This window comes from Mastigoproctus giganteus, chromosome 4, assembly GCF_048544385.1.
Source record: "Mastigoproctus giganteus isolate SK-2022 chromosome 4, ASM4854438v1, whole genome shotgun sequence".
NCBI lineage: Eukaryota > Metazoa > Arthropoda > Arachnida > Uropygi > Thelyphonidae > Mastigoproctus > Mastigoproctus giganteus.
In genome coordinates, this window is record NC_143578.1 from 5,202,391 (window position 1) to 5,220,745 (window position 18,355).

The following is an 18,355-nucleotide window of genomic DNA, read 5'->3' on the forward strand; positions in this document are numbered from 1 at the left end:
GAAGAAAGGTTAAGTTTTGCAAATTACAGTGTCTGAAGACTAGGCACCAGCGAGGTGATCTGATAGAGGTGTATAAAGCCGTGAATGGTTTGAGCATGCTCAATGCTGACGGGATTCTTTCTCTAGCTCAGAATAATCACCTGAGAGTGCATAAATTCAAATTGAGGAAAGATAGATGTAGGATAGACGTGCGGAAATTTGCCTTTAGCCAGCGGGTGGTTGGTTGGTGGAACAGATTTCCATCCCTTGTCGTGGAGGTTGATAGCCTAAATAAGTTTAAGGCTCAGCTGGACAGGTATTTTGAACGAACAGAGGGGTGAAGTGGAAGTGGGTTTTTTTTTTTTTTTTTTTTTTTTTTGGCTGATGCTGCATAAGCTTGCTTTCTTGCATCAAATGCCTCTACTAATGCTAATGTACTGTTCACTATACGATGTCTAGTAAGCGCTGGTCATTGTGATCACGTTTGTGAATTGAATTTTAATTCTATTAAACAGGGATTCTAATTAACGAAAATAGGAGGAATATTATCCACAGGCTATAAAAGTATAAAAGTAAAGATATATTAAGCACAAATTTACCCTTTATTACTTACCAATTAAAAATTGAAATGATACGTGAAAATCGGAATAATTAATATGTACGTACTAACTAGTTGAAATATAAGTCTAATGACTCTGAGTCATTACGCCTATAACACACTCCTACTGTCAATTTTGATCTCCCAATGCTTATTTCACACCAAACTGACTCGACACTGCACTGTCCAGCAATGTCGACTGGCTTCACTTCCTTGGATATTGTGTTTCTTAACTAATAGCATAACCCCTCCTCCCTTCCTATCCTGTCTATCCTTACTGTACACATTGTACTCCCCAAATTACAGTTCTGCATTCCTTATATCTGTGTGACACCACGTCTCTGATATCCCAACAATATGTGCCTTTGATGTTTTTAACAATACCTCAAATTTATCAAATTTATTGTCCAAACTTCTAGCATTGTTGTATACATGCACCTCAGTGGCGCAGCTACCATGTAGGCAGGCAAGGCAATTGCATGTGGGCCCGGGCACTTTAGGGGGCCTGACGTCTTTGGCTGTCTCCTTTTGCAATTTTCATTAATTAAGTAGGGGGCCCTGAACATGTTCTTTGCCTCCGGATCCGAAAAATGGAAGCTACACTAGCAGGGTATGGGCAACGTCGGGCCCCACTAGGGCCTGGCGGCCAGTAAGCCAGATAAACAATGGGCATAACATATCACACTGCACAGACACGACCCACACACTTTCAAGTCTCTGGCTTGACAGTGTACTGTCCTCGATACAGCGAAACACACGCGGAGATGGGAGAAATCCCAGGTGCCATCTGACACGAACATACCTGCCCGACCTATTTGGCCCTAGAACAAGTTATCAGCGAACAGCCCTATGTTCTGTTAAAATTACAACCGTTGCTCAAGAAACAGCGATCATCTCATTCTGAAATCTGGTCCTAGCCACTGAAATCCCAGGAAAGTAGGTGGCAGGAGCTGCCAGAGTACTCTAGCTACAGTGGTACACCCGGTCAGCCTCCCCGTGGCATGGTGTGGTAATGTCGGGTCCCACTAGGGGCTCGGTGGCTAATAGACCGGAGGAACAAAGGGCACAACACATTATACAGCACATGACCCCCACACACTTCAAATCTCTGGCCCCGATACAATGTACACCCGCGGAGATGGGAGAAATCCCAGGAGCCGTTAGACACTAACATACCTTATACCTTATACTGATGAACCTGTTCCTATTCTTAGCTACCCTAACACAACCCATGTGTTTACTTGTTCCGCAGTGACTCCCAGCAGTGTCTGAAATACCTTGCATCTTGTTTTCCAGGCTGCTGCTCATTCCAATAGAAGCTGTGCAAGAGTCACTTTCACCTCTGCCAGTGGCTACTGTTAATCTATTAATCCTTGTAACCCCCCAAGCTAGCTGTTTTCCGACCGACTTAACACTGCCTTGATAGCATCAGCAAATATTCTTGCACCCTTTCTGTTTAAGTGTATCCCATCCAACAGTCCCTTCTGTTAACAAGTACAGACCAGGCTGAACAAAATTCTACCCCTTGAGCCTTGCACAATCCTTCCAGGGCTGAATCGATCGACAAGGCTCTCATCATATACTCCCTCCTATCGTGTCTGGACAGAATTGCAAACATTTTCAAATTCAACCCTAATTCATGGCTTTTTTAAAACAGTGACCTGTACTTGTTGAGTAATTCCACCGGTCTCCTACTCTTAATATCATTAGTGCAAACGTGTACAACAATATCACCTTTTGTGCCCTTAAAAGATGATATCCGCTCTACAACGTCATCAACCTTTGCCCCCGGCAGACATACCCTGGTCCTGTTCCACCTAACCTTTTTACATACCATGTTCCCCATTTTCCTGACAATAGAGCACCAACAACTACTAGTTCCTGTGAGACCAGCGCATTCTGCCTTGGAGGTTGCCGCTGTGTTGCGTGATGATCAAGTGCAAACTCTGGCGTTGAGTGCAAACTCAACACCAGAGTTTGCAGTTGAGAGCTTGATGGGTCCCCCGATTTATGATAGATTGCACTAACAGAAAAGGTGCCTCCGTAGCCAGGTGGGCAGGAGCAGCAGTGCATAACACACGCTTCTTGATCAGACTGGGGTTCGAGCCCATGACCACCAAATATGGAGGTTGCGGAAAGGTCAGGGAATGACTACCGCATATCCCCAGAGCAGTATGACCTTAGTTGCTAATGCTCCTAAAAACCAAATAACAACTAACAGAAAAGCCCAATAAATAGGTGACTGCTAATTGTTTTATGGTTGTGACCTCCAGAAATCCCAATTAAGTTGTCCCAATTAAGCGAAGAAAACCCCTGGCTATTTTCTCGATTGGGTTCTGTTTTTTAAGATTTGCCCCAAATAAATGGCTGCCCCGATTAACTGGTGCCCAAATAACTGGAATCCACTGTATTACGTACACTGATGAACCAAAAAATTATGGCCACTGGGTCGTTATGCAAATCGAAGCAACTACAGGTGAACTATGGTGCATGCGCATGTTGCGACATGGTATAAAAAATACCTGATACTGAGCTCTGTTAATCAATGTTACTCTTGTTCTTCAGATGGGAAAGGCAGCGGACTTAAGCGAGTTTGACAAAGGCCAATTTGTAATGGCCAGACTGGGTCAGAGCACATCCGAAACAGCACGGCTGGTGGGGTGTTCATGGTCAGCTCTGGTTAGTACCTACTGAAAGTGGTCCAAGGTGGGAATATCCAAGAAATGCCGTGGAGGTGTTGGATGACCATGGCATGCTCGAGGTGAGTGAAGGTTCTCCCGGATGGTACGTGGCAACAGAAGGGCGATTATGGTGCAACTTGCTGGTAATTGGAATGCTGGTGACGGGAGTAATGTGTCAAAACAGAGTACAGTCAGTCCTCATATAACATGTGTTTACACTACACGAATTCGATCATACACGATTTATAAATAGGGGAACGATATTGTATATAACACAAAGAATTCGCTTATGCACGATTCGCCTTTGTGTTTACAAGAAATGGCAGTCGAACGCAGAATCACCCCAACTGAACACAACACGATAGGAATGAAGAGAAGATTCTGAAAATGTATTTATGTTTTTTATATCAGTGAAGGGGAAACACATTTCACCATAATAGTGTAAAAACCCACACAATTCCAGCTATCGGTATTATCACAAATGCAATTAGATCGAGTTTACTACCAGTTTATAACAGATTCCACTAGCAGAAATGCAACTGGAAATTGTTTTTATTGTTTTATGGTAGTAACCCCCAGAAATGTGCTTTAGTAAAATGTGAACTAGTGAGGTGTTCATAGTGTGTCTCTGCCTTCGGTGTTGTTTATTCAGTTGTTACATGCGTGCAGCTTTGTTTATGTATATCAAGCGTGCCTCCTCATTTTGTAATTGTGCTTTATTTCCTAAAAATGGGTAAAATACTTAAAAGGTGTGAAAAGGAAGCGTCCTGGTAAAGACACTACCGATCCAGAGAGAAAAAGAAAAGCAATATCGATAAACAGAGGCAGGCTGGGTCAAAAATTCTTACCCGGGAATATTTGTAGTGGCCTCATACTAGCGTTTATGGCCAAAATCACGCTGACCTCTGGCCTACCGGGGTTTCCTTGGTAAGGCTTATGTCTAGTCTGCCTCTGTCGATAGAGAAAAAATATGAAATTGTGAAATTCTTTGAGCGAAATGTGAAAGGCCATGTGATATTGCACATGCTACAGGTCTAAATGAAGCAACGCCGAGAATTACAAAGAATGCAGAGAAAATAAAAACAACTTTCATAGCAGGAACAGCTCAAAGTGTAATTAAAATCCATTAGATTAAGACATAATTAGATTAAGACATAAATTAGATTAAGACATAAGAGTAGGAGACCGGCGGAATTACTTGACAAGTACAGGTCACTGATGAAAAAAAGCCGTGAATTAGGGTTGAAATTGAAAGTGTCTGCAATTCTGCCCAGACACGATAGGAGGGAGTATATGATGAGAGCCCTGTCAATCAATTCGGCCCTGGAAAGATTGTGCAGGGCTCAAGGGGTAGAATTTTTTTCAGCCTGGTCTGTACTTGTTAACAGGAGAGACTGCTTCTACAGGGATGGGATACACTTAAATAGAAAGGGTGCAAGAATGTTTGCTGATGCTATCGAGGCAATGTTAGGTGGGTCGGAAAACTGCTAGATTGGGGGGATACAAGGACTAATAGATTAACAGTAGCCACTGGCAGAGGTGAAAGTGATTCTTGCACTGCTTCTATTGGAATGAGCCGCAGCCTGGAAAATAAGATGCAGGATATTTCAGAGACTGCTGGGAATCATTGGGGTACAAGTAAACACATGGGTTGTGTTAGGGTAGCTAAGAAAAAGAACAGGTGCATGTATACTTGTGTGTACACCAATGCTAGGAGTTTAGTAAATAAATTTGATGAATTTGAGGTATTGCTCAAAACATCAAAGGCAGATATTGTGGGGATTTCAGAGACGTGGTGTCACACAGATATAAGAAATGCAGAACTGGAATTTGGGGAGTACAATGTCTACAGAAAGGATAGACAGGATAGGAAGGGAGGAGGGGTTATGCTATTAGTTAAAAAACACATAAAATCCAAGGAAGTGAAGCCAGTTGACATCGCTGGACAGTGCAGTGTCGAGTCAGTTTGGTGTGACATAAGCATTGGGAGATCAAAATTGAGAGTAGGAGTGTGCTATAGGCCTAATGACTCTGATGAGTATAATAAGAAACTGTTCGGAGAAATAGAGTGGGCCAGTAAATCAGAGAGTCTTATAATGGGGGATTTTAATTTCCCAGATATTGACTGGAATTTGGGGGCTGGTCACTCACACAGTAGCAAGGCTTTTGTGGATTTATTGGATGATTGTTTTCTACATCAGCATGTTCGGGAGGCAACTAGAGGGAGTAATACTCTTGATTTGATTATCAGTAGTGATTCTTCATGCATTAAGAATCTGCAGATAAATGAACCACTTGGTGGCAGTGATCACAGTGTGCTGAAGTGGGAGTTACTCAAAGAGGTAACTACCATTAGGGGTAAAGGGAAGGGGTATTGCTTTCATAAAGGCGACTACAATGGACTGAGACAGTATTTAAATTCTATACAGTGGGATCAACTGATGATATTGCCAACAGCAAATTCAAAATGGGAAGCATTCAAAGAACTTATCGTGGAAGCTACTAGGCTTTACATACCAACTAAGAAATATTGTTCAAGGTTTAGGCCTAAATGGTTGTCAGATGAACTAATGAGGCATATGGCAGAGAAGAAAAATGCATGGGATACATACAAATTAACACGTGACACGGACGCCTATGATAGATACAAGTTGATCTGTAACCAAGTTACAAAGGAGGTTAGGCAGGCGAAGGCAGATTACGAGAGATCCTTGGCAAGGGATGCGAAGAAAAACAGCAAAGAGTTCTTTACTTATGTAAACTCTAGAAGGAAGGGGATGAATCAGATTGGTCCACTTGAGATCGATGGGTCAACTGTTGATGACCCTGCTCGGGTAGCTAACAAACTAAATGAATATTTTGCATCGACATTCACACATGAGGAGTTATTCAGCGAGGGGAATGCCAGAGGTGTATTCAACTCTAGCAGTAAGCTAGAGAATCTTGTAATAACTGAGAGCAAAGTGGAGGAGAAATTGTTGAAGATAAACACAAGAAAGGCACCTGGGGTGGATGGGATCTATCCAGTTATATTAAAGGAGGCAGCAAAGGAGGTAAGCAAACCCTTAGCCATAATTATGAGAGCTTCCTTGGACTCAGGGGAGGTACCCATTGACTGGAGATGTGCAAATGTGACCCCAATTCACAAAGGGGGATCAAAGGCTGACACAAGTAATTATAGACCTGTGAGTTTAACTTCTGTTCCCGGAAAATTAATGGAGGCACTGGTGAAAGAAGCACTGCAGGATCATCTAGACAAGACTTCAGTTATAGCTAGGACACAGCATGGTTTTGTTAAGGGGAAGTCTTGCCTGACCAATTTGATTGGATACTATGATGCAGTCACAAAAGAACTGGATGCAGGGAATAACTTTGATATTATATACTTGGATCTTAGAAAGGCTTTTGATACTGTTGCACATGGAAGACTGCTGCACAAATTGGAGCAGTGTGGCATTGGAGGCAAGTTGCTGCTATGGATAAAGGGGTGGTTGAGGGGGAGAAGACAGAGAGTGGTAATCAATGGACACTGCTCATCGTGGACTAATGTTATTAGTGGAGTCCCTCAGGGTTCAGTATTGGGGCCTTTATTGTTTTCTGTATTTATAAATGACATTGATGATGGTATATCAGGCTTAATGTCCAAGTTTGCAGACGATACGAAGGTTGGCAGGGTTGTCAAGGACACTACTGACACTATGCTGCTGCAACAGGATTTGGAAAGGTTGAGCAGATGGGCTTCGAGGTGGCAAATGAAGTTTAACATTGACAAATGTAAAGTACTACATATGGGAAACAGCAACCCCAGAGCAACGTATCAGCTCTGTGGTACTACGCTGACAGTGGTGGAGAATGAAAGGGACCTGGGGGTGGTGGTGCAGGCAGATATGGAGTTCTCTGAGCAGTGCAGACGAGCTGCAAGAGTAGCTCATGGTGTATTGTCAATGATATATAGGAATTTTTCTAGCAGGGATAAGGAGGTGATTATTCCCTTGTATAAGGCAATGGTCAGGCCACACCTAGAGTACTGTATACAGGCCTGGAGGCCTCATTTCAGGAAGGATGTAGAGCTGCTGGAACGAGTACAGCGAAGGGCAACTAGATTGGTGAATGGGACAAAGGGGTTCTCTTACGAAGAAAGGCTTAAGTTTTGCAAATTACAGTGTCTGGAAACTAGGCACCAGCGGGGTGATCTGATAGAGGTGTACAAAGCCTTGAATGGTTTGAGCATGCTCAATGCTGATGGGATTCTTCCTCTAGCTCATAAAAATCACCTGAGAGGGCATAAATTCAAATTGAGGAAAGACAGATGTAGGATAGATGTGCGGAAATTTGCCTTTAGCCAGCGGGTGGTTGGTGGGTGGAACAGACTTCCATCCCTTGTCGTGGAAGTTGATAGCCTAAATAAGTTTAAGGCTCAGCTGGACAGGTATTTCGAACGAACAGAGGGGTGAAGTGGAAGTGGTTATTTTTATTTATTTATGTTACTTTTTTTTTTTTTTTTTTTTGGCTGATGCTGCATAAGCTTGCTTTCTTGCATCAAATGCCTCTACTAATGCTAATGCTAATGCTAATAAAGAATTGGAAGAGATGGAACGGCTGTCGTCTGTTTGGATAGAAAATCAAACAAAAAACAAATTTGCTTACGATAGAAGCAAAAGCAGTAGCAATATTTTATTACGTAATAGTCGTAATAAAATACTTACGTATTTTATTACGATTATTTATTGTGTTTGGTAAGGTTTTCGTTACAAATGTATGTTCAGTCTTGGGTGGTCAGCATCTAACCCCATTTTTCCCATAGGGCCTGTTTATATTGCACGATTTTGCATTGCACGAGGGTTTCTAGGAACACAACTATCGTGCTATATGAGGACTGACTGTACATCGAACCCTGCTGAAAATGGGGCTGTGTAGCCACAGGCCACTCCGAGTGCCCATGCTAACCACAGTTCACCAGTGACAGTGCCTACAATGGTCATGCGAGCATTGAAACTGGACCTTGAGTGACTGGAAGAAGGTTGTCTAGTCTGATGAATCATGTTTCCTATTGCACCATGTGGACAGCCGAGTACATGCGCATTGTTTACCCGGGGAATTGATGACTCCTGGATGCACCGTGGGACAGAAACAAGCTGGTGGTGGTTTTATGCTTTGGGCAATGTTCTGCTGGGATACCCTGGGTCCAGTCATCCATGTGCCGGGCACTCTGACGTATACCACTTGCCTAAACATCATTGCTGACCAGGTACACTCTTTCATGGCAACAGTCTTCTCCTCTGGCAGTGCCGTCTTTCAGCAGGATAATGCGCCATGCCACACCACCCAGATTGTTCGAGACTGGTTTGCAGAACATGAAGAAGACTTCCAGGTATTGCCCTGACCTCCAAATTCCCCAGACATCAATCCCATTGAGCATCTGTGGTTTGTGTTGGAACAGCAACTCCAACCTGCAGTGTCTCAACCACGGACCTTACAGGATTTAAAGGATCTACTGGTTATATGTTGGTACCAGATACCACAAGACAAATTTAAAAATCTTGTAGCATCCATGCCTTGCCGTGTAACAGCTGTTTTGGCTGCACATGGAGGACCAACATCATATTAGGTAGGTGGTTATAATGTTTTGGCTTATCGGTGTATATACACATAGCAATTTATAGAGTGAACTGTCCAATTTGAATGTCAGGCATGTGATAATATTTTTATATCTTTGGTCTTTTAACCTGACTTGGTAAATTAGTAATGTAACATGTTTGCTGCTGCTTATATTTGCGAGGATCTTGTATTTGTGCCTTGGTATGCACGAATAAGTAGGCAGTGTTTTTTTAATAAATGGGTTTCATCTGTGAGGAATCATCATTCCAAGTAACACTGGCATTTGTTGTTTGTAGCGTTCTAACATCAACAGATGTATTTAAATGTGATTCAGAATCCACATCGCTTGAATAGAATTTTATTTCAGTATAAAATGACATTATAAAGAGCTGATTCAATGTTATCAGTGTCAATGTATTGCCCATCTCTGTTCCTTTTCAGTCCTGATGTCCTAGGCTGTACATCCATTACAACCCTTTAAGGTAAAATTTTATAGGAAAAAATTTTCACGCAAAATTTTATCAGCAAACACGCACCAAGGATGATGTTTTGCTTTCCACAAACTAAAGAAATAAAATTCAGCAAGCATACTCTTCAAAAGCTTTACTTTTTCTCTTTGTGGAAAATAGGTCATGATTCAGTTAGTGTTCTGATATTGCTTAGTTGTTCATTTTTTGTGCCTCTTCTTTACAGTGCTCATTTATTGATTGCAATGCATGCATATTTGCATATCATGAACTTATAGCTATAAGTAATATTGTGAACTTTATGGAATAAGCAATAGTGCCGAAAGAGAAATAGCATCCTTTTTTTATATGAATTATAAGTATTAGTTAGAAAATAATAATCCAAGATATGTAGGATACTCTCTCTCTCTCTCTTAGTAGATTGTATAATTATGCATAATTAATAACATAGTGTTTATTTTAGAGTACAGCATGGTCCTAGTTACAGTGGGACAAAAACAGAACTAAAGTGTTTATTTAAGCTATCAACTTCCACAACAACAGATGGAAGTCTGTTCCAGCAATCAACTACCCGCTGGCTAAAGCAAACTTCCGCACATCTATTCTACAACTATCTGTCTTCAATTTGAATCTATGCCCCCTCAGGTTCTTAATCTCAGCAAGTGGAAGTATCCCATTAGCATTGAACCTGCTCAAACTATTCAAGGCCTTGTACACCCCAGTCAGATCACCTCGCAGGTGCCTAGCCTCTAGATGCTGCAGCTGACAGAATTTAAGCTTCTCCTGGTAAGAGAACCGCTTTGTTCCTCTCACTAATCTTGTTGCCCTTCTCTGTATTCGTTCTGGCAACTCTACATCCTTCCTAAAATGAGGCTTCCAGACTTGTACGCAGTTCTCAAGGTATGGCCTGACCATTGCCTTATACAAAGGAATAACCATCTCCTTGTCTCTACTAGCAAAATTCCTATATATCATTGACAAAACTCCATGACCTGCTCTGGCAATCTGTCTGCACTGTCAGAGAACTTCATATCTGACTGTACAATTACCCCCCAGGTCTCTTTCATTCTCTACTTCCCTGAGTGTAGTACCACACAGTTGGTACATTTCTCTTGGGTTACTGCTACCCATATGGAGTACTCTGCATTTGTCAATATTAAATTTCAGTTGCCACTTCTCAGGCCATCTACCTAACTTTTCTAGATCCTGTTTCAGTAGCTAAGTGTCTTTACTATTATTAACAACCCTGCCAACCTTTGTATCATCTGCAAACTTGGACATTAAGTCTGATATACCTTCATCAATACCATTAATAAATACATACCAAACTCTGGGGGACTTCACTAATAACATTACTCCATGTAGAGCAGCGTCCATTTATTACCACCATCTGTTGTCTCCCACTGAACCATCCCTTTATCCATTGTAGCAACTTTCCCTTAATGCCATACCTCTCCAATTTGTATAGCAGTCTTCCATGTGCAAAAGTATCAAAAGCTTTCCTGAAATCCAAGTATATGATATCAAAATTATTTTTTGCATCCAGTTCCTTCATGCCCACATCATAGTATTCAATCAAATTGATCAGACAAGACTTCCCCTTAACAAACCCATGCTGTGTATCTGAACTTTACTGCGGTCTTGTCTAGGCGATCCTGCATCACTTCTTTAACCAGTGACTCCATTATTTTCCCCGGAACAGAAGTTAAACTTACAGTTCTATAATTATTTGTGTCACTCTTTGAATCCTCTCTGTGAATTGGGGATACATTTGTATATTTCCAGTCCATGGCGATTTCCCCTGACTCTAAGGATGCTCTCATAATTATGGGTAAGGGTTTGCTTACTTCCCTTGCTGCCTCCATTATAACTATAAATTCCATCTGCCTCAGGTGCCTTTTTTGTGTTTAACTTCAACAATTTCTACTACACTTTGCTGTGACACTACCTAACTGCCTCGATATCATCAGCAAATATTCTTGCACCCTTTCTATTTAAGTGTATCCCATCCCTGTAGAAGCGGGCGTCTCAGTAGCCAGGTGGGAAGGAGCAGCAGTGCGTAGCACACGCTTCTTGATTAGACCGGGGTTCGAGCCCGTCAAAACCAAATATGGAGGATGCGGAAAGGTCAGGGAATGATCACCGCATATCCCGGAGCAATATGGCCTTAGTTGCTAATGCTCCTAAAAACCAAATAACTAACTAACTCCCTGTAGAAGGGTCTCTACTGTTAGCAAGCACAGACCCGCTGAAAAAAATTCTATCCCAAGAGCCTTGCACAATCTCTTCAGGGCCTAATTGATTGACAAGGCTCCTATCATAAAAATTCCTCTCATCATTAACAGGACTTGAACGCAGGTCTATTCGTCCAGGTGTGGGGAGGACAGCGATTCTACCAACGGTGCTACCCACGAGGGCCGACTATTTTCAAATTTTGATTGAAAAATTAAACATTTCTTTTTGCTGATGCAAAATTAGTTCTCTTTCTTGCTTTGTTTGGGTTTTTAATATTGAAAAAGAACTAAATGATTCTTAACACTTCAAAAGGAAAGAATTTTTTTTGTAAAATCAGTGGTAGCTCATAACCAGCTTTGTGAAACCACCACTTTTATTTATTTATTTTTTTTAATGAAATGAAATTGGCATATAATGAAATCAGTACTAATGATATCAAGAGTAAGAGACCGGCAGAATTACTTAACAAGTCAGGTCACTGTTGAAAAAAAGCCGTGAATTAGGGTTGAATTTGAAAGTGTCTCAAATTCTGCCCAGACACAATAGGGAGTATATGATGAGAGCCTTGTCGATCAATTCGGCCCAGGAAAGATTGTGCAAGGCTCAAGGGGTAGAATTTTTTTCAGCCTGGACTGTACTTGTTAACAGGAGAGACTGCTTCTGCAGGGATGGGATACACTTAAATAGAAAGGGTGCAAGAATATTTGCTGATGCTATCAAGGCAGTGTTAGGTGGGTCGGAAAACTGCGAGCTTGGAGGGATACAAAGACTAATAGATTAAGAGTAGCCACTGGCAGAGTGGAAAGTGATTCTTGCACTGCTTCTATTGGAATGAGCAGAAGCCTGGAAAACAAGATGCAGGATATTTCAGTGACTGCTGGGAGTCATTGCGGTACAAGCAAATACATGAGTTATGTTAGGATAGCTAAGAATAGAAACAGGTGCATGTATACTTGCGTGTACACCAATGCTAGGAATTTGGTAAATAAATTTGATGAATTTGAGGTATTGCTCAAAGCATCAAAGGCGGATATTGTTGTGATATCAGAGACGTGGTGTCACACAGATATAAGGAATGCAGAACTGGAATTTAGGGGAGTACAAAGTCTACAGAAAGGATAGACTGGATAGGAAGGGAGGAGGGGTTATGCTATTAGTTAAGAAATACATAAAATCCAAGGAAGTGCAGCCAGTCGACATCGCTGGACAGTGCAGTGTCAAGTCAGTTTGGTGTGACCTAAGCATTGGGAGATCAAAATTGAGAGTAGGAGCGTGCTATAGGCCTAATGACTCTGATGAGTATATTAAACTGTACAGGGAAATAGAGTGGGCCAGTACATCAGAGAGTCTTATAATGGGGGATTTTAATTTCCCAGATATAGACTGGAATTTGTGGGTTTGTCACTCATACACTAGCAAGGGTTCTGTGGATTTATTGGATGATTGTTTTCTATATCAGCATGTTCGGGAGGCAACTAGGAGTGATACTCTTGATTTGATTATCAGTAGTGATTCTTTATGCATTAAGAATCTGCAGATAAAGGAACCACTAGGTGGCAGTGATCACAGTGTGCTGAAGTGGGATTTACTCAGAGGTAACTACCATCAGGGTAAAGGGAAGGGTTATTGCTTTCGTAAAGGCGACTACGATGGTTTGAGACAGTATTTAAATTCTATACAGTGGGACCAATTGAAGATGTTACCAACAGAAAATTCAAAATGGGAAGCATTCAAAGAACTTATCTTGGAATCTAATAAGCTTTACATACCAACTAAGATATATTGTTCAAGTTTTAGGCTTAAATGGATGTCAGATGAACTAATGACAGAGAAGAAAAATGCATGGGATGCATATAAATTAACACTTGACACAGAAGCCTGTAATAGATACAAGTTGATCTGTAATCAAGTTACAAATGAGGTTAGGCAGGCAAAGGCAGATTAAGAGAAATCTTTGGCAAGGGATGCAAAGAAAAACAGCAAAGAGTTCTTTACTTATGTAAACTCTAGAAGGAAGGGGATGAATCAGATTGGTCCACTTGATATCGATGGCTCAACTGTCGATGATCCTGCTCAGGTAGCTAACAAACTAAATGAATATTTTGCATCGACATTCACACATGAAGAGTTATTCAGCGAGGGGAATGCCAGAGGTGTATTCAACTCTGGCAGTAAACTAGAGAATCTTGTAATAACTGAGAGTAAAGTGGAGGAGAAATTGTTGAAGATAAACACAAGAAAGGCACCTGGGGTGGATGGGATCTATCCAGTTATATTAAAGGAGGCAGCAAAGGAAGTAAGCAAACCCTTAACCATAATTATGAGAGCTTCCTTTGACTCAGAGTAGGTAACCACAGACTGGAGATGTGCAAATGTGACCCCAATTCACAAAGGAGGATCAAAGGCTGACACAAGTAATTATAGACTTGTGAGTTTAACTTCTGTTCCAGGAAAATTAATGGAGGCACTGGTTAAAGAAGCACTCCGGGATCATCTAGACAAGTCTTCAGTTATCGACCGGACACAGCATGGTTTTGATAAGGGGAAGTCTTGCCTGACGAATTTGATTGGATACTATGATGCAGTCACAAAAGAACTGGATGCAGGGAATAACTTTGATATTATATACTTGGATCTTAGAAAGGCTTTTGTTGCTGTTGCACATGGAAGACTGGTGCACGAATTGGAGCAGTGTGGCATTGGAAGCAAATTGCTGCTATGGATAAAGGGGTGGTTGAGGGGGAGAAGACAGAGTGGTAATCAATGGACACTGCTCATTGTGGACTAATGTTATTAGTGGAGTCCGTCAGGATTCAGTATTGGGTCCATTATTGTTTTCTGTATTTATAAATGATATTGATGATGGTATATCAAGCTTAATGTCCAAGTTTGCAGACAATACAAAGGTTGGCAGGGTTGTCAAGGACACTACTGACACTATGCTGCTGCAACAGGATCTGGAAAGGTTGAGCAGATGTGCTGAGAGGTGGCAAATGAAGTTGAACATTGACAAATGTACATATGGGAAACATCAACCCCAGAGCAACGTATGAACTCTGCGGTACTACACTGACAGTGGTAGAGAATGAAAACGACCTGTGTGTAATTGTGCAGGCAGATATGAAGTTCTTTGAGCAGTGCAGACTGGCTGCAAGAGTAGCTCATGGTATCTTGTCAACGATATACAGGAATTTTTCTGTCAGGGATCAGGAGGTGATTATTCCTTTGTAAATGGCCTCCGTAGCCGAGTGGGCAGGAGCGGGAGTGCAGAACCCACGCTCTTTGAATAGACCGGGGTTCAAGCCCCTGACTGCTGAATACGGTCGATCTGCCAACCCGCACTGGACCAGCATGGCAGATTATGGTCCATTTCCCTCAACATGAATTGTTGAGGAGGCTTCCATCCTGCAGTGGGTTGATAATGGCTGCACTTTACTTTTTTTTTTTTTTATAAGGCAATGGTCAGGCCACACGTTGAGTGCTGTATACAGGTCTGGAGGCCTCATTTCAAGAAAGATGTAGAGCTGCTGGAACGAGTACAGAGAAGGGCAACAAGATTAGTGAATGGAACAAAGGGGTACTCTTATGAAGAAAGGCTTAAGTTTTGCAAATTACAGTTTCTGGAGACTAGGCACCAGTGAGGTGATCTGATAGAGGTGTATAAAGCCTTGAATGGTTTGAGCATGCTCAATGCTGATGGGATTCTTCCTCTTGCTCAGAATAATCACCTGAGAGGGCATAAATTCAAATTGAGGAAAGACAGATGTAGGATAGACGTGCGGAAATTTGCCTTTAGCCAGTGGGTAGTTGGTTGGTGGAACAGACTTCTAGCTCTTGTCGTGGAAGTTGATAGCCAAAATAAATTTAAGGCTCAGCTGGACAGGTATTTCAAACGAACGAAGGGATGAAGTGGAAGTAGTTTTTTTTTTTTTTTTTGGCTGATGCTGCATAAGCTTGCTTTCTTGCATCATATGCTTCTACGAATGCTAATAATTAAAATTATTTTAATTATTTGGTATCCTGCTAAAATCAGCTGTGATAAAACAATATTATTTACTTCTACAAACAAGTACATGGTGAAATCAAATATTTTGTGATCTCATTGGTGTTGCCACTTTCGTATTTGTAAATTACTACGTAATATCGAAATTCTAAAGTTAACTTACTGCAAATTCCCAAAGAATTGACCTATCTCATAAAACTTCCTTTTCATATGCAGTATATATGGACTAATAATAAAAAAAATATTTTTACTATACTCTAGTAGCCATACTATTTATTAAAAAACTATTTGTAATATTGGTCCTGTTTTTGCTATACTCCAGTAGCTATACTGGTTCTTTAAGAAGTCTGCTATTTCAGAACATTTAAAATTTTTCTTTAATTAACCTTTGTTATAGACCACTTTTGTAATCAACTAATTGGTATTAATTTTTTAATTTTAAAGTAAATTAAACATTTGATTCATTACTAAATTTCTTTTCTTTATTTTCAGTTGTTTTTCGTAAAAAGTCGTTGAAACCTTTCCATCTCAATACTTCACAGAACTCTCATTTCTTTATTGCAAATCATTTGTGGAGTCTTATGGAAGAAGAGTAATTATATGGAGTAATATTTCCATTTTTGGCTATGTAAATATGTAATTTATTATACTGAATTAAATATAAAAATCTTTAATTCTTGTTGGACATTGTCTGTTTTAATATACCTTTACTTTGGGATATTGCCCTTGTGTGTTAAATTGAATCATTTAAAGATGACTGAAAATATGAGTCAGTTGTATATCATGTAGGAAATCTTATTTTTGTCTGTCAACTTCATCTATAAGTTCACAAAAATCATATTAGTTTCTTTGTCAAGATAAAAATGTTTCACATGGCTTGTGAAGCCTAAACAAGCAAAATGTTACTTCAAAATTATATAAAAATTGTTTTTAAGTTACTAATAGCGCTTGACGTTATGTTTTGTTTATTCTGTATGTTTGTATTTTACTTTTGTTTTTAAATATTAAATTCCTTTTATTACGAGGAGTGGTACAAAAGTAATTTGTTCTATTTTTTTTTCTCAGAAAATTTAATTCCTACAACTATGCCCTTTACATCAATTAATCCTTAATCATTAATAAAGACACTGTTATTTTTCTGCAAAGTCACTATCATTTTCTATGCACTTTTGCCATCTCTGAATCAGATGCTGCATTCCAGTCCTGTAAAATCCTTGCTCTTTCTCTGGAGGCTTTGCGAATGCTGTGCTTGAGCTGATCATCGTCTGCAAAATGGGTTCCATGGAGTGCATCCTTCAGTGGGCTGAAGAGGTGATAGTCGGAAGGTGCAAGATCCGAGCTATGAGAGGAGTGAGGAAGAACAGTGCACCCCAGTTTTGCAATGGCCTCCATTTTGTGTAGACTGGTGTGGGGTCGTGCATTGTCATGGAGAAGAAGAACCTCATTAATGTTTTTGTCTGGTCAAATTCTATGGATGCAGGCTTTCAACTTTTTCAACATTTCCACATATCGATCTGAGTTGATTGTGGTGCCACGCTCCAAGAAGTTCACAAGCAAGACCCTATCTTTGTCCCAAAACACTGCCACCGTGACTTTACCGACAGAAGGCTGTCTTTTGAACTTCTTGTGTGGTGAATTTTGATGGTGCTACTCCATTTCAGAGTTATAATTGTGGATCCATATTTTGTCACCTGTGACTATGCGTGAAAGAAAAACCTCCCCTTCACTCTTGTGGCACTGGAGAAGTTCCATACAGATGACTTTCTGGGCTTCTTTTTACTCGTGTGTCAGCATTTTTGGGAACCACCAGTGCAAACCTTGTAGCCTAGTTCCTTTATGATGGCTTTCACAGCAAGTTTCCCTATACCTACTGCATTGTGTGTGTTGTGATGTGGCGTTCCTCTTTGATCAGTGCGTTGATCTGGCTCTTGTTGTCTGTTGTTACTGATGTTACTGGCTGTCTGATTTAGGGGTTGTCGACAATGTCATTTTCCTCACTTTAAAGTTTCTTAACCAATGTCTAACTGTTCTCACAGCTACAGTATTGCCGCCCTAAACATTTTTGAGATGCATGTGGATTTCAATAGGCGTCACTTCTTCCTTGGTAAGAAATTCAATCACTACACTTTGCTCGATATGTATATCTGTAACATCCACCATTTTGAATTATCCATGTGCTGCACTCATGAGACTGATCACAGTGCCACTCAGTATGATGAAATTAGAGACCTCTAGTGACCACTCACTGACACACAGAATGATCTATGGTGCCACATTTGAAAGCAAAAAATTAGAAGGCATTACTTTCGTACCTGTGCTTGTACGTACTCCACATGCCTGTTCTGACACTTAATGTGAAAAAAAATATTCAATCTATTCAGAGTTAAACTATTTCTTTGAGAGATTTAAAACAGAATTATTTGCTACAGTTGTGAGTTAAATGCATTATATATATCTGAATGTAAAAATGATAAATGACCATGCTACCTAGTTTTTTTCCAATATGAAAATAGGAAAACATTAAAATACATTTGAGTTCCCAACTTTCTTAAGTCTACACAAGTACCAAGACAAACCCTACCTCTCTATTGAGAGTTTAGATTATCCTTTCTAATCTATAGTATCAGCAAATACTATAGATTAGAAAGGATAATCTATAGTATCAGCAAATAATGCTTCCTTGCATCATTTTCCAATACTAATACTAATTGTATTAGCAGAATAATCTAAATAGAAAGAATCCTGTAAATAACTTTATAATTAGACAGATATGGTTATGTTTTCAAAACTACTA

The 18,355-nt window shown here is 40.4% G+C and overlaps 1 protein-coding gene across 1 annotated transcript in view; it reads left to right on the forward strand.

Moving 5' to 3' along the window:
• The window catches only part of LOC150086356 (uncharacterized), a 69,453-nt gene extending 53,290 nt beyond the window's left edge, over positions 1-16,163 (forward strand). Inside the window, exon 5 of the mRNA XM_090371326.1 lies at positions 16,054-16,163. Coding sequence (XP_090227452.1) covers positions 16,054-16,157 — 104 coding nt within the window. The 3' untranslated portion in view covers positions 16,158-16,163. The remainder of the gene's footprint in view (positions 1-16,053) is intronic.
• Positions 16,164-18,355: the final 2,192 nt, after the last annotated feature.